Here is a 26036-nt window from a genome sequence, read left to right on the forward strand (position 1 = left end):
AACGTTTGAGGGGAAAATGAATGAATTAAATGATAAACGTATATTCAAAATATTTTAAAAAATAAAACCAAACCTAACAATGAAAATGTTTGAAAGACAAATTAAAAAGTGCGTTAAAAGTACATTTTAAAGGGATTTAGAAAAAACATAATTATTTTTTTTTAAATGTTGTTTTGCTATAACCATCAAACTTCTCATTCAACTGGACACTTTTTTGTTTGTTTTTAAGTAAGACAGTTTGTCAGACATATTAACAAAAAGTCACATGTATCAAAAAAAAGGGGTTTATTATTGTCTTCCTCACCCCTACTACTAATATAAAAAGTCGAACGTTAGATAATACATAGTGTGGATATATTTATATGATTACAAAGACTAAATTTGTATAAATATTAAAAAAACAGTAAAGGCTGCACCACAGTGTTAGGCACGACAGTGAAGACTGAATAAGGCACGTTGGAAAATCAGCAGTTCTAGGTAGAACAATTCAGTGTACATCGTTGTAAAAATAAAAATAAAAAATCACAGTTTCTCCCTTTTTTGTATGAGTCCGTCTCTGTTTCCAGAGAGGCTGGAAAGCCATGTTGGGAGTAACGCGTTCCTTTGTAGCGCGTTCCTGGAACGCGATTACTTTTTTCAGTAAGGTGTTATTAAAAACATTTTGTAACTTAACAACATGGTGCGTTACTCCGCTACTTTTTAAAAGTAAATCATGAATCACAACGTCTTTTGTTTTTTGACAGCCAACATACAAGCCTCAGTTCACAAGAAACAGAATGCAGGACACAATACTGAAAAGTATGGGCAGGTTTATAGCTACCCACAAAATACAATAGAATACAGTTACGCGTCTCAAGCACAGAGTACGAGAGCACGTAATTTATCCCTACTGATATTATCCCTATCGTATATACTCGGATCCAAGCCGTCTTTACATCTATAAAACAGGTAAAATACCAAAATCAGGAGGGGCATTTTATACGCGCATAATTCGTTGTGTATCACCAGTAGGCAGTGTGTGGGAAGGGGCGTGGCTATGGGAATATATATATATATATATATATATATATATATATATATATATATATATATATATATATATATATATATATATATATATATATATATATATATATATGTGTGTATATACATATTTATTTTTTTTATTTTAAATTGAAAACGTCTTTGACATCACCTAGAAAGAGAGAAGGAAATGTATGAGTCGTTTGAAGACAAAAGACAAGATTAATATTGAGTGTTTCGGCTGTGTTTGCAAGTTCTCAGGATGCACAGGCCAATAAATATTCAGGGTTCACCACTTTCACAGGTTGGTGTACACTGTAAAGTTTACATATTTTCTTTACTTTTTTTATAATGTGGCTATTTTCAAGCAGTGTTAGGGGTTGGCTTTAATGTGAGTACCGGTATATGGTAATTTAGTTACTTTCAGAGCAACGTGCGATTTTTGGGTATCAGTAATCTGATGGGGCACTCCAAGTACTCTTTAAATGAGATAACTACTAACTGTAACTAATTATTTTTTTCATTCATGCACCAAACACCAAGTAAGGCATCATGATATTATCCAGAAATGGAGAGGGAAATGTTTAATGGTCTAAAGCCCAGAGACAAAATGAATAAACAGTGTCTCGGCAGAGTGTATGTTTGTAAGCTAAGAAAGATGAAGAGTTCACTACCTCCACAGGTTGGTGTACATGTTTTCTTCTATTTATTTTATTATGGGGCTATTTTTAGGCAATTTTAGGGGGTCAGCTTTAATGTAAGTATATGCAATTTTATGTGACTAGACAGATACTTTCGGAGTAACGCTCTACTTTTGGGCGTCAGTAACCTGTGGGTAACGTAATTACTATTTAGATGAAGTAACTGGTAACTGTAACTAATTACTTTTTTCAGTAACACACCCAACACTGGTTAAAGCAATATGGCATTACCCAGTAACGGAGAAGAAAATCCTCAAGTTGTTTGAAGCCCAGAGACAAAATGGGTATACAGTAGAGTGTCTCGGAAGTGTTTGTTTGAAACCTCTCAAGATTGCACAAGCAAAATAATATGAAGGGGTTAGCTTCCTCCACAGGTTGGTGTACACATTTTCTTCTATTTCTTTTATCATGTGGCTGTTTTTAGGCAGTTTTAGGGGATCGGCTTAAATGCGAGTATATAGGGTAATTTGAAACTAGATAGTAAGTTTCAGAGTAACGCGCTACTTTTGGATGTCAGTAATCTGAGGGGTGACACAATTACTTTTTAATTAAGTAAGTGGCAACTATAACTAACTACCTTTTTTTAGTAACGCGCCCAACACTGCTAGAAAGGCCTGGAAGGTCCATTTACTGTTGTTTAAAGCTCAAAGTCCATGTGAGGCATTATAGAGCGTCTCCCTCCGCCGAGCTGAAACTGCTGCGGCGGCTGCTGCTGCCTTTTGAGGTGGCCCTCGGCGACCCGGACGACAGTAAAGGATCGGCACCGAACGGGGACAGCGCTTGCTCCATCAGGATGTCGTCCAATCGCTGCTCGCCCTTCAGCGTGGCCCCGAAGATCTCGGTGAAATGGGAGAGTGGGTCGGAGAAGCCGCCGCAGCCGTCGCCGTGTTCCTGCACCGGCACGGGAGGTGGGCCGGCCAGCCGCTGCAGGTAGTCGGCGTTGGGGTCCTCCTGGTAGAGTAGGGGCTGCGGGGCTTGGGGGGACGGCTGCTGCTGCTGCTGTTTGAGAAGGTGCGAGTTGAGGTCCGCTGCCACGCTCAATGAAGGAGCCATGTTGGGAAGGCCGTGAGCCCGGGCCTGGATCTCGAGTTCCTGCGGGAAGACAAAAACCATTATCATCAAAGGTTCCTAGTTTATTACAGGAGACAATGGTAGAAAACAGCATACGGTCCATCCTTTTGACATTAAAATGTGGTGGATCAGGGGTCTCCAACCATTTTGAAGCTAAGTCAACAACAACAACAAAATATTTTGTTAGAAAAATTACAATTACGCAACACTGGGGAGTTATATTGAAAACCCAAGTCCGAGCCCGACCCAAATTTTGTCCCGGTTTGGGCCTCAAATGTCAATGATTACATTTGGGTCGGTTCAGACTTCTCTCTCGCTGAGTTTTTTTTTCAAACAAATATATGTTTATAAAATTGTTAAAATATATGATTATCAACTACTGCTGATAGCAAAGGCTGGAAGAGCGTCTTTTTTTTTTTGTTCTTGCTGCTGAAGCAAAGCATTGCAGGCTTCCCAAAATGAGCGGCACTTTTTCGGCCGTGATCCATTTTTCCTGGTCAACTATAATTGAGAGCAGGACCCAGCAGAGCGCATTATTTTGTCCCGGGCCTCTGAATTGTGCCTAGGTGGCCCGCCTAAAACGAACTGCACTGTTTTTGGCCACAATCCGTTATCCCCAGTCTATTGCAGTATGTGGGGCTAGAGTGTGAATTTGTGTAATGCGTGGCCGCTCTTTTTTTTCCATTCTTTCCTCCTAAAATGAGCAACACCCATGTGGCCACGATCAAAAATTGTTGCAAGCAGGGGCCAACAGAGCGCAGGTTAAAAATGCGAATTTTTGCATAGCGTGGACAGTTCTGATACCTATTGAACACGATAAATGATAAATTACGGTGGATCCAAATGAAACCATTGTTTTCCCATGTGCAGTACCTGAATCCTGAGTATCAACCTCCGGTTGGCCTGCTCCAGCTTCTTCTGGCGGTTCTCCAGCTCTCGGGCATGCTGCTGCTCCTTTTGCAGCCACCTGATGTACTCCACCGAGGCCTTCAGGATGGTGCCTTTGTTCCAGCGCATGTCACTGCGCACACACAAAAGTACAATTCCTCTTGATAAGCGAAAAAGTTCGCCACTATGTATTTTTTCTCCCTCTCTTTTATGAGAAATGATGATTTACACCTAGCAATTATTCATCTTCAGACCTTAGGTGTGATTCTTAAAGGGGGGGTTTAATGGAATAATTAAGGAGCGATGTAAAAAGTCCATTCTTGGTGCCTAAAAGAAACCCCGGTACTGAATTAGGAACTGAAAAGAGATTTGGAGACCCAAGTTGGATGAAAAGCTCCTAAATTATCTGTGCTGAGATACTCAAAAAGGAAAGTGGGTTTAAGTCGAAGTGCAGCTTTTGATTCATTTCGTATTCCACTCAATTTCTTGTCAACTTTACTTCTGACTGCACAATCAATAGCTCAGTAATCGGACGAACACTGTAAATTTATCAACAGCTTTGGTACAAAAGGTGCTCACCAAAAAGGCAATTCTTTTACTTGTGATGTGTGAGAACATTCAAGGACGGGTCAATGGTAAAGAGGACTGATTCGTTTCGGTTTGGAGGGACTATGATTTGATTCGATTTGGTACGAATCAGTTTGCAAAGCCAGGATATAGGTACTCTTCTTGTTACCATTTTCTCACGATCCACACAAACTTGATGGTTATATAAGTGTGCTATTACCCTGCAAAATAAACAAAATCTTACCCCATTTGCATACCTGTCAACCTGTACAGTTTTGCCGTACAAAGTACGTTTTTTCTGCATTTAAAGACGAGTACGACGTACAAGGAAATCTGTACGGAAAAATGCAAATTTGTAAATTGCATGCGTCTGCCGCCTGGGGATTTCCCATCATGCATCATTCCGAGAAAAAAAATATATGGTGTACGATTATTTTGTAGTTTGTACGGGCATGGAGCCGTGGAGGTTGACAGGTATGCATTTGTGGCATTCATTTTTTCTAAATGGTTGAATAAAACATTATACCTAAAATAATGAAAAAAAGTATTTTTTTAAGGGTAATTTGTCTTATTTTGTTGGAGAAACAGAAAATATCTTAATATAAATAATCCCTAAAACTATCATCGCCGAAGCGCTTAAAATAAAATCCACTTGACAGTTTGTGAATAGCATTGAATTTAACTCTTGGGAGGTCTTAAATATTATGTATTCTTGATGGTTTTGCTGAATTATCGTCAAAGAAAAATAAAATAAAAAGCACACGAAGCTAAGCTGCCCCTGAGCATTTTGAGTGGTGGAAAGTCAAAAAAATATTGGAAATTAAAAAAAGGCTGGGACATTCCATGGTCAAAATACCTTAAGTGTAAATAAAGTTATTTCTAGCCCGAAGGGTAAAATAAACCTTTGACTTTGTCAATGGCATTTAGATTATAGTCCACTTTAGTTGTCAATATGTTTTGTTGTTTTTTTTTCATCCATCACGGCAGCAATATACTTGTACAGATTAAGCTTGACAAGCATTTTGATTTCAACATCAATTCCCAAATTCAAGTTGCATCACGAACTCAAATTTCAAAGTTCTAAATCTGGGTTGCATTGCTAGAGTATGGACATAGACACGTTTCATCGATGTTTTTTTAATACATGACAGCAGAGCTTTACTTTTGTAGAAGCATTTTGACATAAATTTCAATTTCGATATTAAAATCCCATACTCGGGTTACATTGCTAGAGTACGGACGTAGATACATTTCAAAAATATGTTTTCTTCATACATAACTGCGACAATATACTTTCAGAGAAGTATTTTGCCGAAAATCTGTGTTTTAACGTTCAAATTACAAATTAGGGTTGCTTCACTACAGTACAAAAGCAGAAATGTTTTGGAAATATGTTTGTTTTTCTTTTTAGTGAACAGCAACAATATACTTTTATACTAGCATGTTGGCGTAATATTTCATTTTAACGTAAAAATCCCTAATCTGGGTTGCATTGCTAGAGTACGTACGTAGATACATTTCAAAAATGTGTTTTCTCTAATGCATAACAGCGACGATATACTTTTACAGAAGTTTTTATAGAAGTACGGTGCATCACTAACGTGCCAACATAGAAACATTGGGGAGACATTTTGTTTTTGTTTGTTAATCAGAAACTGACAAAATGCTATAATCATATTTTGACTTAAATAGTAGCGTTAAGTTCCACAATCAGGGTTTTATTGTTACATATGAGTGTCGATGCATTTCAAAAAACCTGTTTTGGTTTATACATAACAGCGACAGTATACTTTTACTGACAGTGATGATAAGCTACTATTGAAGTGTTTTGATGTACAATTAACTATTAACATAAAATTCTCAGATCATGGTGGCATTGTTAAAGTGTGTTTTACATACATAACAACGATAACATACTTTGATTTTGTTTACCAATGCAAGTTGAATTGCGAGAATACGACCGTAAATGCTTCAAAGTTACATATGTTTTATAACTCTGCAGCAACAATATCATTTTTAAGATGTATTGTGAGGTAAATCCCAATTTCTATATGGTATTTGCATGCTTACGGGTCATTGGACTTTGGTATTAGCGTCCCCAGCTCCTTAATCCTGTAGTTGATGTTGTACCTTCGCCTTCTTTCGACTGAAAATCAGCAAAAAAAAAACAAGTTATTATAGTACAAGTTGCCAGTTGGAGGTCAAAACGAGTCGGTCGGACTCTCACTTAAATTGTGGTTGTCCTTTTTCTGTCTCTCTTTGGCCATGACTCGCGTGTCGTGTTCTGTGGAGACACAGACAAACGATTTAGGTAATTGATTGGCAGCGCAGTCGGGCACGGACAAAAAGGCTTCAGTCAAGTGAGATACTGAGGCTGCTCAGAGCCCAAATGGGCCTGAATTGCGCCGTTTCCACTCGGTGGTGAGTTCGACCTCTCACACAACGCGGAGAATGAAAGAGAGCCCAGTCTATCTCCTACTGCAGCTCATTGTGGCTCAAACTTTTTGGAGAGGCGCACCCGATAATTAAGCGCATTTCCTACGCGGTCTTGGAGGAGGGCAAGAAAATGCCACCGCATTTATATTTGTGTCCACATTCTTCCAAATTACATCATTAGGGAGTTGAAATTGGATTTGCCAATTTGTCTCTGTTGATTCAATCACCAAAAATTTGGTGTGTGTGTAGGTGGACATTGTCCATCCCCGCTGAGAACGGTCGCTACGTACTATTGGTTGCAGTAATGGGGCCTCTTTACTTGATGTAGCATTTTAAAAAAGCATTTCCTAGGGCCTAAGCGTGTGTTTGTCAGTTTGTCTGTCTATTTGTTTGTTTGTATACTCGTTTGGTTGTTTGTTTACTAACTTGTTTGTTTGCTTGTTTACTTAAACCAGAGGGAATTTGATCAATAAATTCATCCCACCAAAACGATATTCTGAAAAATCAAGCTCATCATTGCCTCTATTTACGTTGGAATCCATCTACGTTGCAATCCACCTTTCCGCTTAGAGATGCCCGGACCTTTTTCCACCATTTAATAAAAAATGACAAATATATTTTTTTTAAAAGCCATTTATAATCCTTTCTCTTACAAAAAATAACTAAATGGTAATTATATTTTGCGATTATTCCTCGCTCACATACATTCTATACGGTGAGATTAAATAAAGTCAGTAGCGAGATCGCCTTCCTGGTTGGACCAATTCATGGGTTTCCATTTAAGGGCTACATCATGTCATACCTGTCAACTTTTACATTTTCCTTTAAATAATATGCTTTTGGATTAGTTCAAATTATGTATGCCCCTTTTTTGTTTTGTTTTTTATGAAAAATTTGTTTGACCAATCTTAATAGCAGATACATTTTTTTTGTAGCAGACAACAACGTCATCATAGATTGCTAAAATTCTCTCGGTATTCCACAACTGTCTTGCTGTGAGTAAATAGGTTGTATTTGTAAGGTTTATTGTTGCTTAATAAAGGGAGTTGCAAACATTAATAAGGTGTGTAAAATACATATTCTTGAAGGTAAAAGGTTAAGCATCTAAAAGGAAAACTATAAAACATTTAGCATTAGCTTGTTTGTTTTGTCGAAAGCCAACATAACGGGTAACCTGTAAACTCAGCTTCATCCTTAATGTTGAAGACGAAAATAATCATCTTCTAAGCGGCAGAATTATTATTTTCTTCTTCATCAGAAAGTATCTAGCATTGTTTTTTGGCAGAAAACTAGCTTTCTGTACTTCGGAACGTAAAAGTAAACAAGCTGCAAAAAATTAATCCTTCGCAACTTATGTATTTTAATTTTGACGTAAATTTCATCTCTAATCATGAAATACGTAGAAATCTATAATTTGGCAGCCTCATGCACCATCAAGTACGCAATCAAGCATATCCCAATTCTGAGTTTCTTGAAAGTCTGTGGCGACGACTAGACCTAGTTTTCAAATCGCTATCAAAATGAGCTAATGCTATAGTATGAGTTAATACCTGTGTATTCCCTTTTAACCGTGAGCTTTGTGGGGTTAGATGTGGGAATCAGTCCACCACTAGGAGGGTTCATACCTTGTTCACCCCCATACACGTCCAGCATGCTACCACTGAGGGAAACCTGTTGGCAAGAAAGATGAGAAAAATATTATTTGAACGAAAAACAGAAAGACTGCAAACTCGCATTGCAGAACCAAGGCACACAAAACAAATTAATGATAAGTCTAAGTAACTTGGACAAGCCCCTTGAGCATTTGTTAAAATAACCACTTTTTAGACTCCCTGTCCTTTGACCTTAGCTTTTGCCTCATTTTCAAAACCCTTCCACCCTTACACAGAGTTGGTCTCTGTTGTCAAACGAGTGCAAGTTACACCAAAAGACCAAGCATGGTCAAGCGGCTGAATCTGGAGCAAAACTGATTTCCCACAGATGTGAATTATTTTAGTCCAGGAATACAAGTGTACGACAGCCCTGGATACCCAGCAGCAGACTGGAGAACCTTACAGATGCTCATCAACACACTTCAGAAGATCATTGGCTGCTTTCTGTTAGTTTAGAATACATTTCCATGGTTCAATTAACCGAGTGACACCTCACACCGAAGTACATTGTGATAACATAATAGAAACTTTAATGTCAAGAGGGTTATCAACGCAGCCCAAAATTTCATATGCTCTCTGCCAACTGTAGAAGCCATTGCTGACAACATTATTAAGGGCTCGATTTCTCTTTCTTTAACCTGCTGCCCTGTGGCAGATGCTCCTGGTCCCTTAAATCAAAGACCAACAGGCTCAGAGATAGTTAATTCTCCATTGACACCCTTGACAAGCAGCCAAAATTGTGAGAAATACCTAGCATATGTATAGATATTTATTCTTATTTTAGCACTATGTTGCTGCTAAATGTCATTCCACCATGTTCATTCCCCAGTTTTTGATACAACTAAAACTTGGGCCAGTCTTCAAGCACTACCTTGTAAATATTGCCAATATAAGATTATTTTTTTTAACATTTTTCTTTTCTATGTTTTTTGGAGTACAACTTTTAATGTCATTGTAAACAATATATACTACGTTGTTAGCAATGGCAAAAAAGGACAATTCTATTCACATTTGCATTTGTGATGTAGATGGCAAAACCCTACACGTGAACGAGGACACTTGTGGCCTGGGAAGAAAGAAAACAGAAGCGGGTTTTTCGTCTCTCATTATCTGTCTGAATGGGAGAAGAAGAGCAGATGAGGAGGAGCTGGAGGATTGCTTATCAAAGAGATTGCAGTAATTCGTGACGACTGACAAGACAAGCACTCATGAATGCGTTTCTAGAACAAAGTCAGACAAAACGGGTCAAGGTGACGTATTTAGGTGCGGTGTCTATCCTGAACAATCCGGGAAAATAGAAATGTATTTCTCTAAAGCTGAATAACTGGCACTTATCTCCGCCACACCCCCCCCTCGACTTGAAGTTCCTCAGTCGCTCTATCTTTTGGCTTAAGCTGTATTTGGCTTTATCAGTTTGTATGATACTTTCTTTGTCATAAAGATTGGTTGGATTGTGTCTAGCTCAGTACTCATCTCCTGGCCTTTTTGGGATCATCAAACTGAGTTGAGTGATGTGAGAACTGTTGCTAAGCCCTGATGAACTTTGACTCATCTGTGACTTAAGCTAACCTCAAAGATAGCGCCCCTCCCCTGCCTTCTCACCCACACTGCATTTCTTTCCAAGCTGCCACTTTAAATCTCCAACATTTCTTTCCATGTTTACAAAAAAAACGGTAATTAGTACAGTGAGGCCTTTCCACAGTTTTGCTCCTTCATCGATTTGCATCAAGCATCGTGTTTGACGTTTTAATTGGCTAAGTATTCTCTCCACTTCCTCTCTACCTGTGCGTCAATAACTACACATGGCAGTTGGATATATAAATATACAAAAAACTGGCCTGGAGAGGGAGATGGGCGCCACCAGGAAGTACTTGCCCAAGACACGCAAAAATAAGTGGTGCCTCTACGACCCAGGTGGTTCAGGATCCGTGAAGTGTGAACCGAACGTAAAACAGCTTGCCAAATTGAAGTAATTTAAGCGCAGATTCTCTTGCCATTTAAAGTTACTCCAAAACCCATAATGTCGACAAAATGTTCTGCACCAAAAAAGTTAATAAAAATAAAGGCTTCTACCGCAAAGATGTCATCTATTACCTATGGAACGTTATCCCCGCGACAAATGAAATTTCACTACAATGCAAGCAAAATAAATGTGTGGAATTCAAGAACCGGGAGAAAAAGGGACGATACATACGTTGTTTTGCATCAGGATGTTGGATTCCATGCAATCCAGGCCTCCATCTTTGAAGCCTGACTCTAAATTGATTAGGTCGTCAATCACCTCATCCATCGGGAACTAAAAGAAAGAAAGTCGTTTGAGTGGATCAAGGACAAAATACAGAAACCCGAAAGTCCATCTCTGCGGGGAGGGACTTCCCTCAGAGGACTTATTTGATAAGTCTCAACCTAGCTATTTTTTGTTAGCAAAACCACCGTTATCACACTTCCTTTTCTCATCAGAGATGACAAAGTTTGAAGTTATTAATGAGCACCTTGCAAAGAACTACTTCCTGTGCAGTGTTTGTCAGATTGCTGCCTCAAACAAACAACACAAGCATCTTATCTCCAAAAAAGAATGTGGGAGGACGGCCCAAATGTAATCACTAAAGACAATACCGGAAAGAATCACTTTTAATAGCGATGATGGCAAAATGAGTCACTGTGACCGTCCCCCGGACAGTTGCTTTTCTCCCTTTTCCCTATACCGCAATTTTCACTTCCTCACCGTCAGCACACAAAGAAAAGACCAGCTTTTGGTTTCACCTCGCTGTCGTGGTCGGCCAAGGTCATCAGGGTGACGGGGCTGTCGGGGCCGTCGTTGAGATGGTGTCCGTTCCTCATGACAGGTGCGGCAGGTAACGGCTGATGAGGATGGGATGTGGTGTGGGCCTGCGCCACCGAGGCCAACTTGGAGCCAAGCGTTAGGTACTGCTTTACTTGCTGGCTCTGGTGGAGATGGAATTTGGCGCTCTCCAGTTGGCTCTGCACCTGCAGATGGGGGCAGCGACACACAAGTTGGGAGTTTGCGGACTCTTTCTGGCAGGTGTTGCGAAAAAATGATCTCACTCAAGATGCTGAACTCGTTCGTGAGTAATGGCTTTGTCATTTATCTTTTGCGGTCTAACAGCTGAAAAATAGTCTGCGATCCTAAAACCAGATCTAAAGTTCAAAACCAGCGTGTCATCTACCGAGCAAAGTTCTTACGTTTGAAGCTCTCGTCGCATCCCGCATGGTGTAGAAGCCGCAGTCGGATAAGTGTGGCATTCTCAGCCAAAAGCCAAAATCTTTTGAGCCGGTTCCCTTGCTCGCAGCGGCAAGTTAAGGAGATCCCAATCGATCTTCTGGATCCTCTTTTTAAAGGGCCCTTAGTGAAACAATTAGGCCCAAAGCTCCTTCGTCTGGCCTAGCAGGACAACCACTTCAAAAGGCCGGCTGTCAGGTCAGCCAGGGTTTGATCACTGCAGGACGTCTGCCTTTACCGTCTATCACTAATTCACTGGCCCTGCCCCTTTCTGTCTAAGCAGCCAATCCACGCTCAGCTCCCGGGGTCCTCTTCTGCTTGCTCCAGGGGTTGCAGCAACACAAATGACCCTTGTTCTCCAAGAGCTTTTAAATAACTCAACTAAAGCCATTTTTAAATGGAATTTCTCATTCTCTTCTTCATTCGTCGATCAAATTTTGGGTTCTTAAGGACTATTTCCAGAACCTTCGCCCAAATTACGTCATGCGTTTTTGTTGTGCTGACAATGTAGCTCGTTGTGGTTTCTGCCTTTATTAGCTTAGGACTGTAAACGATTTTGACAGGATTACTAGTATCAAAATGTTACATTGATGTATTTAGTATCTCAGTCAAAAGAAAATGGTTGGCTGGGGGAGGGTGGAGTACATTATATGAACTTGCTTGAACTTCTTGGTCTGAAAGAGAGTAATTGTTCTTGACGGAAGCCGGCGAATCAATTATGAGAATCGTTGTGTTGTCGCCTGACCTTTGACTGGGGGAGCGCCAATATGATATTTTAGACGAATGAAATGTTTGCTCTCTGTCACATTGATCAACATCTTCAGGATGTGAGCCCCTGGTGATAATATTTTTTTGCGAAGGCCACAAAAAGCTCATTTGTGTACAATGACGAGCAGAGAATAGAAAACATAGGTTTTCTTGTAGTAACTGGAGTTTCCCCAGTTTTAACTAATCCCATTCATAAATTTATGTTTGAATTATTATCAAACTGTTTGGAACCAGAAGTTGGAAAACATTTTTTTTTTACAGTGAATCGAAAAACATAAGAAAAAAGTATCTAGTCACGTGGTGTGGACATTTTTATATTATGGTAGATTGATTTTCAAAAAGATAACTGTAATAATAATGCATAACATTTATCTAGTGCTTTATTAGACAATGGAAAAACATAATCCAAAAGTAAACATGGTTTTGTGCTACTCAAGACCAAAATCAAGACCTGCAGCTGGTAGAAAATGCTGCAGCGAGGCTTTTAACTAACACAAGTAGGTTTGATCACATTACCCAGATTTTAGCCAAACGGCATCCACTCTCTGCCGGCTTAAGATGTGAAATTAAGATTGTTGGTTTTATACAAAATCATGCATGGACTTGCTCCCTCATGTCTCTCAAAATGAATTTCCCCCTATATTCCGGTCCGGAGCCTTTGCTCTGGAAATGCTGGTCTACTAGTGATCCCAAGAGCCAAGAAGAGATCGAAGGTTGGAGAGCGTTCTCCTTTCGGCCCCGGTGCTGTGGAATGCTCTTCCCCCTGGTATTCGATCTGCAACCTCAGTGGAACTATTTAAATCTAGGCTTAAAACACAATTATATTCTATATCTTATGAATGACCTAAAGTATATTTCATGTGGACAATATCTTTGTATTATTTCTTAATGCTACATCCATTGGAACCTGTTCATTCTTTTGATTTGATTTTTTTTTATGTTATACTTAAATTTTACATTTTATTTTTATACTTTATTGTTTGTTAACGCAACATCCATTGCAGCCTGGTCATACTAGAAAGGGATTACCTCATGTGCAGTCCCTTCTCAAAGTTTCTTCATTTTCCTCATGCTGTGGTTTTTGTATCTTTCCTTGCCCTCTTGTAGGTTTTAGATCAGGGAATGTTTTAATAATGCTTTGTAGTTTGCAATAGTCTGTGGTCTGTGCAGCGCTTTGAGACTCTTTGTGATTAAGGGCTATACGAATAAGCATGACTTTACTTGACTTATTTTTTTTAAAAGTGTGTAAAAGTGTATAAAATATTCTGGTTTTTGTATTTGATAATCAAGGTTGTTTCATAAATTCTCACCATGTTTTTTGACATACATATTTATTTGCAATTGTATTATTCAGTGTATTCAGTGTATATATGCATATATGTATATATATATATATATATATATATATATATATATATATATATATATATATATATATATATATATATATTCTCTTAATTTGAATGAAATTATTTGCCTATCTGTTCTTCTTTTTAATAGTAAAACATGCTGTTGTGATTGCTGGCACCACGGAATAAGTTTTTTGGTATCGGTATCGATACCATACTTGCCGCAAAACCAGCCAATGTTATTGGACTCAACAAACAAACTTAAGACCTCCTGAGGCATCCTCGCCACAAAACACATCTTGTGCATCGTCACTGAGAACACATATCTCCCTCAACAAGACACCACTTGTTAGTCAATACATGTATTTATTTTTTGCAACCACGGAGCCAGACGTGTAACACAAGCACGGTTTCTGGTGCGTGAGCTGAATGTTCTGGTTTCACTTTGCCGTTTTGGCTACTGTAAATGACGGAGACGCGCTTGTTATCCACTTAAAGGAATCTGATTAGATGGGGAGAAGTTACGCCGCTTGAGTCACCGAAGCTGAGCTCCACAATGGCGCGTTTGTGCAAGTGTGAAGAGGACATGCCACAGGATTATCTGCACACTAGCAAACACACAAGGACGAAAATGGAGAAGAATGCAATCAATCCAACCTCCAGTGTGAGATAGTTTGGTTTGAGACACTTGAGTGTGTCTTGTTGGGATGCTGAGCTCCGCAAGCACCTGCAGTCTCAATGGAGACGGTGTTTGTGTCGACTGGCTCGCTTTCCCATCTATGGAGAAACGATCATGCCATATGTAGAATGTATTCAAAGATAAATACCTGCAAGTCAAGTCGTATTCATGTGTATAGCCCTTAATCACAAAGATGTAATGTATAAAAACAAATAAAAAGATTACATAATACCTAAATATATCACATAAAAAGCAACATATGTACATATTTACATATATGCATTTCGGAATTTATTTTGTGTATTTCGAAGTGTATTTTGTCAGTCTGTCGTGTATTTTCTCATGTATTCTGTTGTGTATTATGTCATGGCATAAATCCGATGTATTTATATATTTATGCATTTTTGTATTTATTTTGCTGAGTATTTTTGGTGTATTTTATTGTGATTTTTTTTTCATGTACTGTGTTGTGTTATTTGCCATGTATTTTGTTGTGTACTTTGTCGTGTATTATGTCATTTGTTTTCTTGTGTATTTTGTGGTGTATTTTTGGGGGGGGTTGTCATGTTTTTGGTGTGTATTTTGTTAGGTATATTCTTATGTATTTTGTAGCGCATTATTTGTGTATGATGTCATTTATTTTTTGATTATTCTTTTTTTTTTTATTTTGTTACTTGTTTTGTTGTGTATTTTTTTATATGTTATCATGTATTTTGACATGTGTTTAGTCATTTATTTTGTCATCTATTTGTCATGTATTTTGCACGTATTCATTCATTTATTTTGTTGTGTATTTTGTAGTTTATTATATTATGTATTTTGTTGTGTATTTCGTCATGTATTTTGCCAGAACAAAATGTTATTCAAATGAAGGGGCAGGTGAAATCGGCCAAACTTTTCACCGATATCCGATTTGGTCATCACTCATCAACCCACAGGTGACAATTTCAGGCAACTGGGCTGCTTCCTTGTTTGAAAAAAATTTTGTTACATGAGAAAACGCACTTCAAAATAAATTAAAATACAAATACTAAAATAAAAACATGGAAAAAATAATTAACAAAATGCATAGTTATGTGAATACATTAACTTTATTTATTTATTCAGATAATTGATTGTTAATGTGTTCATTTATTTAAAAGGCACATCTTCGTAGGTATTTATTCATTCATCTATTCCTACATATGGCAGTATCGGTCCTCCATACTAATTGAGCAAAAACTCTCTTACGGGTCCACAGATGAGCTATTTGGGTTGTCCTTAAAAGTTGTTGCAACAAACTTTCAGTCTTGCTCAAGTTCTTCTTTCACTTCAGAAAAATGCAGCTGCTTATGAAAGACTGGACAGTGTGGCGAACTACTTGTAGACAAGGACGAGACATGATTGGGGAATGTCACCTCTTTGTCATTGCTCTATTGTTCTGATGCAGTTAGTTTTAGCAGTTTTTTTGGGCAGGGATAAACGACAAAAAGTGAAAATCTGTGAAGTAGTGTCGCCTTCATTCAAGCGGACTTGCCAACTTGAAACCCAGTTGTTTTTTAAATTAGTCAATGTTGAAATAGTCAAGTTTTGGGGGACACACGCCTTGATTAAAAGCCTAGCCAACTGAGAGTGAACGAGGGAGAGAGAGAGAGAGAGAGAGAGAGAGAGAGAGAGAGAGAGAGAGAGAGAGAGAGAGAGAGAGAGAGTGAGAGAATCATATGAATTATTAAGGTGGCGTGACAAAAGGAGCAGAACACAAACCTTTTAAGTGAGATGTAGCCATAACGCAGAGCAGGTGTACTGTCTCAGTACAGTATGAAAGACGCTATTATACAAATTGGCCAAATCAAGAGGTGCTTGCCAATGACCGAGCAATCGGCTTGAATCTTGACTACCCGAAAAGTTCCTCAGTGGTGCGAGAAGCATCTGTGTTGTTTTTTGATTAAATCTCTTTTTACCGTGAATGAGTGAACCAGCAAAAACTGAATCACGAAGTAGCGAATGGTCTCTGTATTTGCCTATTTGTCATAACATTTGTTTTATCTCATCTTTCTCCTTTAGTCTCTTTTCAGTTATTACTTCCGGTATCTTTATTACAGTATTGATGCTGACTGTGTATTGACTGTTCATGCCCTTGCAACATTTATTGTAGCCTGGTCATCCTGGAAGGATGTGTGATCATTTCTCAAGGTTTCTTATTTTTTCTTTTAATGAAGTTTTTTTTGGGTATTTCCTTGCCCTCATGTAGGTTTCAGATCAGGGGATGTTGTAATTGTAGTCTGTGCAACCCTTTTAGACACTTTGTGGTTAAGGACTATACAAATAAATGTAACTTGACGCACGATGTTTTTGCTTTACAGTAAGTAATAAGATGTTCGGACCCTCTTTATGGCCTTTTCCATACTACTGTTTACAAAATCAACAACAACTTATTTCATGTGGCATAAACTTTCAAATTCTAACTGCGGTGTTTGTACATAAGGCGAATAACAGCTCAAAGTCATATAAATTGCTGGTCTCTTGTTGGTTTGCATCATGGTATCATGAAAATGCCGGAATGCTATTCGCTGAAATAACTCCCTCAATGCCTTTTTGTCTCATCATTCAGTTCAGAATTTCATGTTATTCGCAAAGACTGCGCGATTGTATGTATTTTTAAAATAAGTGTGAAGTTTTCTTCTTTTTTTTTTCCAATGGTCACAGCAACATCGGCATATATTCAAAATGACAAGGCAATCAGACAAGATCCTTACAGCCACCAAAGGCAAAGCTCGGAACATCATTTGGGGAGCTTTAAACCAATTCCAGATCACAGAAGTCCGATATAAACTTTGTGGAATGGGTTTAATTTGCCCAATGCGATAAAATATTGAAAAAAATGCAATCAGAAACTAATACAGCCCATTTTCAAAAATGCAAAGAGCCGCAGGCCTCAGGTTTGACGATAACTAAAATAAGTCATATTTCTAGATAACCAAAAGCTATGGCTATTTTACTACTGCTTCCTTCTCACCCGCCCTTACCTGCAGCAGCTGGATCTCGGTCAATGCCACAACTTTGACCACGCGACACCGGCTCATGGCACGCGTGGCCTCCCCCATCGCGGAGCAAACCACCAAATTCTCAAAGCTTTAGACCAAACGGAAGAAATCCCGCAACTGTCTTCCTCAGCTTTGCAGAAATATCAACGAGGAATGGAAGGCATGACACATCAGCTTATTTGGGGAGCCGCTTCCGCTGTGTGCGGGGGGTGTGTGCATTAACGTATGTGTGTTTGAGAAAAACCTGACAGAAGCAGAAATACCGACGGCAGTTGGGCCTGCTAGATGCTAACAACTTGCTTCTACAGACACTTTTCCTTCCTGCAGAAAATTCAGCACATTCTGACAGGTTATCTACACCACAGCCGCTTCCCTTGTCTGACTTTCTTTTTTTTGCCAAGGAGACATTGTCGTTCCTGGGATTACAAACATGGATCACAATGGATTGAATTTTGGTGGCGTTTTTGAAAGTGCTGCCCTCAGATTTGTCAATTCAAGACCTCTCTACGTATCAACATAGATTATTTGTGACTTAAAACTTTGTGACACCCGAAAACATGAGAAGTACTCCACAGAGAACACCCCAAAAATGTATCCGTTACAAGAATTTTACCTCATTCCCATCTTATCTCTACATTAAAAGAAAATCACATTGCAAAAATAATTATCATTGAAAAGAATAACTGGAATATGACATGCCCTGCCCCCTAAGAAACTCTTTTCAATGAAAAACTCACACAAACCTGAAAAATCCTACTCACATATTAAAATGGAAAACGACAACTTTAAGAATAATACATTCTAAGTTATTTTTCATTGAACTTCTCAAAGTCTGGATTGTCTTTTTTAAACTAGCTGAATTTTCACATTGTATTATCTATCTATCCATTATCTGGAGCGCTTAGGCTCAGGAGGTAGAGCACTCGTCTTGGGATCAAGAGATCGCAGTTCAAATCCCGGCTCCTCCTTGTTACATGTCGAAGTGCCCTTGGGTAAGACACTGAACCCCTAATGCCCCCAATAAGCAGGTTAGTGCCTTGCATGGCTGCACGACTGCTATTGGGAAATGTGAAGCACTCTTTAAAGCGCTTTGGGAAGTCTTGACTTGAAAAGCGCTATATAAATGCAGATCATTTCATTGCAGCCCTTTGAGACTCTTTGTGATTAAGGGCTATACGAATAAAAATTACTTGACTTGACTTGACTTATCCTCAGTAGGGTCGAGGGGGTGCTGGAGCCCATCGCAGCTATCTTCGGACAGTGGGCAGGGGACACTGTGATCTGGTTGGCAGCCAGTCGCACAGCACACAGAGAAAGACAACTCACTCGCTCATTCACACCTAGGGACGATTTGGACCGGCCAATCCACCTGTTATGCATGTTTTTGGAATGTGTTAGGAAACCGGAGTGCCTGACCCACGCAAGCACGGGAATAACATGCAAACTCCACACAGGAGGGCTAGTAGCTGGATTTGAACCCTTGGCCTCAGAACTAACTAACCATTCAGCTACTGTGCCGCCATATTATATTATGAATATCATGAATACAAATAGTATGTAGGGTATTACTCTGCTGTGTTGTGCTGCAGATGCAGAGTGAGGTATGCCAGTCTCTTGCCTCATAGTAGGGACAGGATTCAAATTTGGTGCACACTTCATCGCCACACAGTAGAATTGAGTCATAGTTTTAGCAAGCTAAGAGCATATCAAGCCATCCACTATTTTTTTTTTCTTGTTGCTTACACTTTTTTTATAATGGACGATTACCAATGTATTTGTCAGAACCAGAACAGGAAGAGGACCCAGATGCCTGATGTTTTCACACAAGTTTTATTTTACGGGAATGGGGCAGTCATGCGCGTGAACAGAAACGCCAGTGATTCTGCGATCGCTGGGCAGAAGAAGTAAGACAGAAGTCCGCCGTGGAAAAACAGGAAGCCAGAGGCCGACGAGATCAATACCAGATACATGAGCAGATACTGGACAGGACGAGACAGACAGGATCGATACCAGATACACAAGCAGATGCCGGAAAGACGGGATCCATACCGGACAGGACGGGACAGACAGGATTGATACCAGATACACGATCAGAAACCGGACAGACGGGGTCGATAGCGGACACTGGGGACTGGAGTCAGATATCAAACAGGACAAACAGACGGAATCAATACCGGATACTGGAGACTGGCACAATATATCGGACAGGATGAGACAGGCGGAATCAATACTGGATAACGGAGACTGGAGCAATATGTCAGCCAGGACGAGACAGACAGGATTGATACCAGACACTGGAGTCAGATATCAAACGGGACGAGATAGACGGGATCAATACCCGATACTGGAGACTGGAGTTAGATATCAGACAGGACGAGATAGAGGGGATCGATACCCGATACTGGAGACTGGAGTCAGACATCGGACAGGACGAGACAGACCGGATCAATACCAGACACTGGGGACTAGAGTCAGATATCAAACAGGACGAGATAGACAGGAGCGATCCAGGACAGGATACACAAGCAGGATACCGGACAGAGTCAGAACACACGTCTAGTGGGTGCACAGGCTTGTTGACAGACTGACAAGCGGTGAGAGAGAGCACTGAGCTTAAATAGGAGGGAAACCAATCAGGCAACAAGCCGCAGCTGGCGCCATACAGGCAGGGCCAATTGAGGACACAGGGCAACCTTGAACGTATTCATGCTTTTGTTAAAAAGGAGCAGTTTATATGTTGCTTTTTCGCTCTGTAAATCAAATGATGAATGAGGTTCCTTTTTGTGTAAATCTGACTGCCCCTCACGAGACACCAGAATTTAAAAAAAAACGCTTAAAGTGTTACTAGAGACATTTATTGTTGGACCTTAACAAGGTTTAATGTTCATTGTAACAGATTTAGATCAGAGCGCTCTCTGATTTCCCCACGTTTTTCCCGTCGAGTCTCTGAATTCAATCAGTATAAACGATTTGGATGTCTGTTGTTGTATCACAAGTTGTCTGGAACATAGATATAAATCTAAGTTTTGGGAGGGCTGTGCAGAAGCGCGAGTGCTCACCTTTGTCGGCGCAAAAAACGGCATGTTTTAAACATGAGGGATTTGTGGTAAGGGCCGGCCCGGCTTCTGAGGCATCAAAGTACGTCTGGCACATCTGAGGACTGTTTTATCCTGCTAGAAAAGGAATGTATAATGGACACCATGCACCTCTGCACTTTTAATCATCCTTGTATGAATTAAATATTGCAGCCATTTATACAGATTACAGAGGGCAACTACGTGATTATTGTTTATATACAAATTAACAGGACACTGTCAAATTTGGTTGCATAAAATATATAGATCCATCCATCAATTATCTGCACCGCTTATCCTCAGTAGGGTTGCGAGGGTGCTGGAGCCCATCCCAGCTATCTTTGGACAATGGGCAGGAGACAACCTGAACTAGTTGCCAGCCAGTTGCAGGGCACACAGAGACAGACAACTCACTCGCTCATTCACACCTCTGGACAATATGGACTGGCCAATTAACCTGATATGCATGTATTTGGAATGTGGAAGGAAACCGGATCGCCCGGAGGAAACCCACGCCAGCACGTGGAGAGTGGTGCCTGGCTTTGTCGATATCCAGTGAACAAGTATTCAAAACAACAAGTCATTGATGGTAGGTAGTAGGTAGGTTGGCATGTAGATAGGTAGGTAGGTAGGTAGGTTGGCATGTAGGTAGGTAGGTAGGTAGGTAGATAGGTAGGTAGGTGGGTAGGTAGTTAGGTGGGTAGGTAGGTAGGTAGGTAGGTAGGTAGGTAGGTAAGTTGGTAGGTAGGCAGGTAGGTTATTAGGTAGGTGGGTAGGAAATTAGGTTGGCAGGTAAGTTAATAGGTAGGCTAGTAGGTAGGTAGGCTAGTAGGTAGGCAGGTAGGTAGGTAAGTAGGTAGATGGGTAGGTAGGTAAGATAGGTAGCTTAGTATGTGCGTATGTACATGGGTTCGCAGTTAGCTTGGATGCTTGGTAGGTTGGTTGCGGCGGGTGGGTCAGTGATTGTATAAGTAGTTGGGTATAGTCTGTGGGTGGGTGAGTATGGTTAGGTATTGGTGTGTGGGTAGTATATAAGTAACTAATGATAGTTAGTCCAGGTATCATCTGTGAATCATTGAGTAGCTATAATTTTGTCGGCAAGTTAGCCTGACTGGGACGGCCATTGCTAATATTGCTAATGCTAACCCCAACATGGAGCTCTCAACTGTTTCTTCTTGTATTTCTTTGTTTTCACAGCTGGTCTTCATTTCATTTTTCATTTTTACGTTTAACATATAATCCTGTTGCGATTGGCTGGCAACCAGTTCAGGGTCTCCCCTGCCCACTGCCCGATGATTGCTGGGATGGGCTCCAGCACCCCCGCGACCCTACTGAGGATAACCCTGTCTTATGTTTTGAAAGAAATGTTTTGTGAAAGAAACCAGACTCTGGTTCCTTATTCGAAAAGCAAGTTTTTACAATACGCATGAGGCCGTAATGAATCACATGACGGATCTTAATTTTGATCGGGAGAGGCAGGGAAAGGTGTAACAGCCAACTACTTCTCTCTCCAAATAGTTGGAGAGATCAACGGTGAAATTTACAGTGTGGAAAAAGTTCAAAGAAAGACGAGAGCAGTCGAAAACAGATTTGAGAGTAACCTACGGAAAACCCGAGTCGAATGAACAATACCACACGGAAATGCCCTCTGACTCCGGTCGAGATGTGTGCCACCAGGCCGGGCAAAGTGGTGAATCGACTCTCATTCACTTTTAATATGCTCCATCTTATCATAATTGGACCCCCAAAAATGCTTATCAATGAATTATCCAACTTTGAAGCTTAATTCATCCAAAATGGCATCTTATTCAACCTAACCACATTTGGGAAGCACCGTTCAAAAGCTTCTTTTTTGGGGGGTGGGCATATGTTGATTACACCCCCTGTCCTTGCACTACTTTTAACTTGATTGTGTGGAATGAAATAATGCAATAGCTTTTTAAATGAGAACTAAGCAGAAAATTAGATCATGCTTTGACCTTAGCCGAACTAATATTATACGGTTTGTGCTGCGGATACAAAGAGTGGCTTGTGACTCGCACGGCTCGGCTATCTTGGTGCTTTTTGAAGAAGTTGAGGCCTTTGGACCGTCATTTGCTAGGTTACAGGCTTAATCTAACCTTTAGCTTGTAGTTTGTAATAAGAAGTACAGTGCTTGGCAAAAGTATTGCCCCCCCCAAGGTTCCAACTTAAGGCTAAAAAACTGAAAATATTTTCTAACAAACAAAAAATGTGAGCCACAATTGTGAAGTGGAAGAAAATGTTTTCGTATTTTGTATTATATCCACAACAAGAAATTAAAAAGTAGGTGTTGCAAAATTATTGCCTCCCTTTTAAGCTCATCCAAATCACTCCAGAAGTTCCCTGATGACTTCTGAATTATCCAATGTCGACCTAACTGACTGAAAATGAAAAACAGAGGGCATTAGGCCTCATTCTAAAACCTGTTCTGTGATGGGGTCAGAGGTCTGTGAAAGCAGACACTGTAGAACAGACAACATTATGAAGACCAAAGACACACCATGATAGCCGTGATAAAGTTATGGAAAAGTTTAGAGCAGGAATGGGACACAAGGATATTTTGCAACATTTATACTTCTCTTGAAGCAATGTTCGATTAATAATGATAATAACGATATCAAAATGGAGAGAGCATAAAACCACTGCAAACCCACCAAGACCTGGCGGTACCTGAAAAGTTTTTGTTTTGGCCCAAACAAGGAGAAAAATGATCATGGAAGCAACCAAGAGGCCTATGATTACATCAGATGACATTTAGGCATACACAGCCCTCCTTCTTACCCGCCATGAGTGCATAAGACCACTATTAGTTATACTCTGCATATATCTGCCCTTTATGAAAGACAGGCATGGAGAAAGCCCTTATTAAAAATACCATTAAAGGGCCTGCCACATTGGAGACACAAATCATATGTGGAACAAGGCGCTCAGGTCATATGACACCAAAATTGGAGTAAAGAGTAACACTGCACATGACCCTGAAAACACTAACCCCACTGTCAAACATGGTGGTGGCAGCATCATGCTCTGGGGTTGCTTTTTCTCAGCAAGGACTGGGAAGATTGTTAGAGTTGATTGTAAGATGGATAAAGCCAAATACAGGGTGTTTCTGGCAGAAAATGTGACACAGCTAGATACTTGAGAATGGGGCGCAGGTTCATCTTCCAAAACGACGACCACCCTAAACCTAAAGCAAAATATACAACGGAATGGTTCAAAACTAACAATAAAAAGGTGTTAGAATGGCCAAGCCAAAGTCTAGAATCCAATCTTATCGAGCATTTGTGGAAAGATCTAAAAAATAGTTTGCACAAACGATCACCATCAAACCTTGGGGAAGTTGAGCTGTTTGTTGAAGAATGGGTAATTATTATTGTTTCAAAATATATAAAGGTTCTAGAGACATACATAAAAAATGTGTGGCTGTGATCGCAGCAAAAGTAGGTGGTTCAAAGTAATAACTCAAAGGGGGACAACATTTTTGCAACGTCCACTTTTGGATTTTTTTATTCGATAGCACAAAATAAAAAGTTGAATAGATTTGTTTTCTTTTCACTATTGAGTCTCACACATTGTTGATTATTTAGAAAAGAATTGAGTTCTTTGTTTTTAAATTTGAAGCCTGAAATATGGCAATATGTTGAAAGGTTCTTGGAGACCAATACTTTTGCAAAGCACTGTAATTTTCATGAGTCTTTCATCTCATCTTGTCATACATTCATAGGGTAGACCCTCGGGATATGGTATCCCCCGCCTTATGACGTTTTCACTTTAAAAACAATAATAAAAAGCAGTAAAATTATGCGGAAGATTACTTTTTCTAGGGATCTTAAACTGCTTTAACACAATAATTTGTAAATAGTATTTTTCGATCAGATATTAGTATATAAAATGAAAAATTATAAACTGCTGCCACCTACTGATATTGATGAATGTTAGATTTACAAGGCTGACCAATTAAAGAAGATATGATAATTTGTTGCTATACCGTGGTTAACGGTTTCGCTCTGTCATGGATTTGCATCGTCCGTAGCGCCCTCTATTCTGATTGGCTAAACAGTCCTCCAACTTATAGTTATTTGACGGTACATTAGTTATTTGTGAAAATAAAAATTAAAAAAACATTTATATGGTACTTTTATTTGTTAACCAAATACTTGAGCCTGTAAATGGGGCTGTTCTTTGTTTTTTGTTTCATTTTTTTTTAACTATCACGGTTCTTTTTGGAACGTAATCACCAAAAATTGGGCCATTTCCCGCGGCATACTAGTGTGGCCTGGCACACTAGTTGAAAAACAATGCAGTTAGGCCCAGGATACTGCATCCTTGTCTTATGACATTTTCACTGTACTGTGTGGAATAGGTTTCCCTGGCCTCTCTTTTCGGCATTTACCGCACTATACCAAATTGGCAACAAATTATTTTTTTTATTTCATCTACAGCAGGGATGGGCAAAATACAGCCCGTGGGCCACAAGCAGCCCGGCATGCTTTGTCATCCAGTCTGCCAAACGAAAATTATCAAAATATATGAACTATATATTAAATAAAGTACGACTAATGACAATGTTTTTGGGTGACAACTCTGTCATCAATGTCCTTTTGTGTGTCTACAACAAATATACTACTACAGAAATACAACAAAATTACTGCAAAATTCCAACAAAACTAAATATAAAACTTAAAGCATGCACCTAATTTATCATTTTGCTTTCATTCCAAAAAGAAAAAAGTACTATATAAGTACTACAAAAATAATACTCAACTAATAATACAACACAAGAATACTACTACAGAAATATGATCAAATAAATATTACAAAACAAAACTGCAGTAAAATTACAAACATACTAAAGAAATACCGTATTTACACAACCATAGGGCGTAATGTGTTAAAAGGTGAAGTCTCCATAGCTGGTTCTATTTCTGTATTTAACACTGCACAAGGCGCACGGCACGATAGGACGTGGGAGCCCTCTGCTTGCGGCTGCATTACAACAACGCAGACAAGCATACAAGTATTCAAAAATACAACGGAAGCAAAACTGAGTTGTGTTGAGGCTTATTTGGGTATTGATTGCAAAGTAAAACATACGAACAAAACTAAATGAAAAATGAAAAAAATATTTTAAAAAGAGCTAATGCCGGTAATAATTATCAAACAAAAGTGTCGAAATCCTCGTCCTCTGTTTAGACCAGAACATATTTGCTAATTCTCCATTAAAAGGTTCACTTTCTTTACTTTTAGAGTCACATTCCCAAAGTTAGAACAACAGTCCAGTCAGACACATTAGCCCAAGCGTCAACAATTTATTATTTTCATTGTAATCCGCTGTAAGTATCTGCGCCACCATAGTCCTTGTCTGGGTAGAAAAAGGACACCGTTTCATGAATCGAAAGCATGAATACAATAACAATAACCTTCGAATTGCTAGATACGCTGCAGTGTTAGCATCCCGAGTACTTCCGCTAACAGTGCATTGCGTCTGACATCACATATCCTCTTTTGCGCAAGCGGGACATGGTGGTGTATACATAAGCGCT

General features: G+C 39.5%; 1 protein-coding gene across 3 annotated transcripts in view; it reads right to left on the reverse strand.

Moving 5' to 3' along the window:
* Positions 1–1153: 1153 nt before the first annotated feature.
* The window catches only part of tfec (transcription factor EC), a 31479-nt gene continuing 6596 nt past the window's right edge, over positions 1154–26036 (reverse strand). Inside the window, exons 1-8 of one of the 3 annotated variants that reach the window (XM_088347460.1) lie at positions 17381–17515; positions 11102–11326; positions 10533–10634; positions 8312–8357; positions 6478–6534; positions 6321–6396; positions 3669–3816; positions 1154–2816 (exon numbers count right to left, since the gene is read on the reverse strand). In XM_088347460.1, coding sequence (XP_088203586.1) covers positions 2388–2816; positions 3669–3816; positions 6321–6396; positions 6478–6534; positions 8312–8357; positions 10533–10634; positions 11102–11326; positions 17381–17458 — 1161 coding nt within the window. In that variant the 5' untranslated portion in view covers positions 17459–17515 and the 3' untranslated portion in view covers positions 1154–2387. Of the gene's footprint in view, positions 2817–3668; positions 3817–6320; positions 6397–6477; positions 6535–8311; positions 8358–10532; positions 10635–11101; positions 11327–11542; positions 11763–17380; positions 17516–26036 lie in introns of those variants that run through there. The other 2 variants (XM_088347462.1, XM_088347463.1) reach the window with 2 other exon arrangements.

This window comes from Urocampus carinirostris, chromosome 11 (genome assembly GCF_059441175.1).
Source record: "Urocampus carinirostris isolate Australia breed hairy pipefish chromosome 11, RoL_Ucar_1.0, whole genome shotgun sequence".
Classification (NCBI taxonomy): Eukaryota; Metazoa; Chordata; class Actinopteri; order Syngnathiformes; family Syngnathidae; genus Urocampus; species Urocampus carinirostris.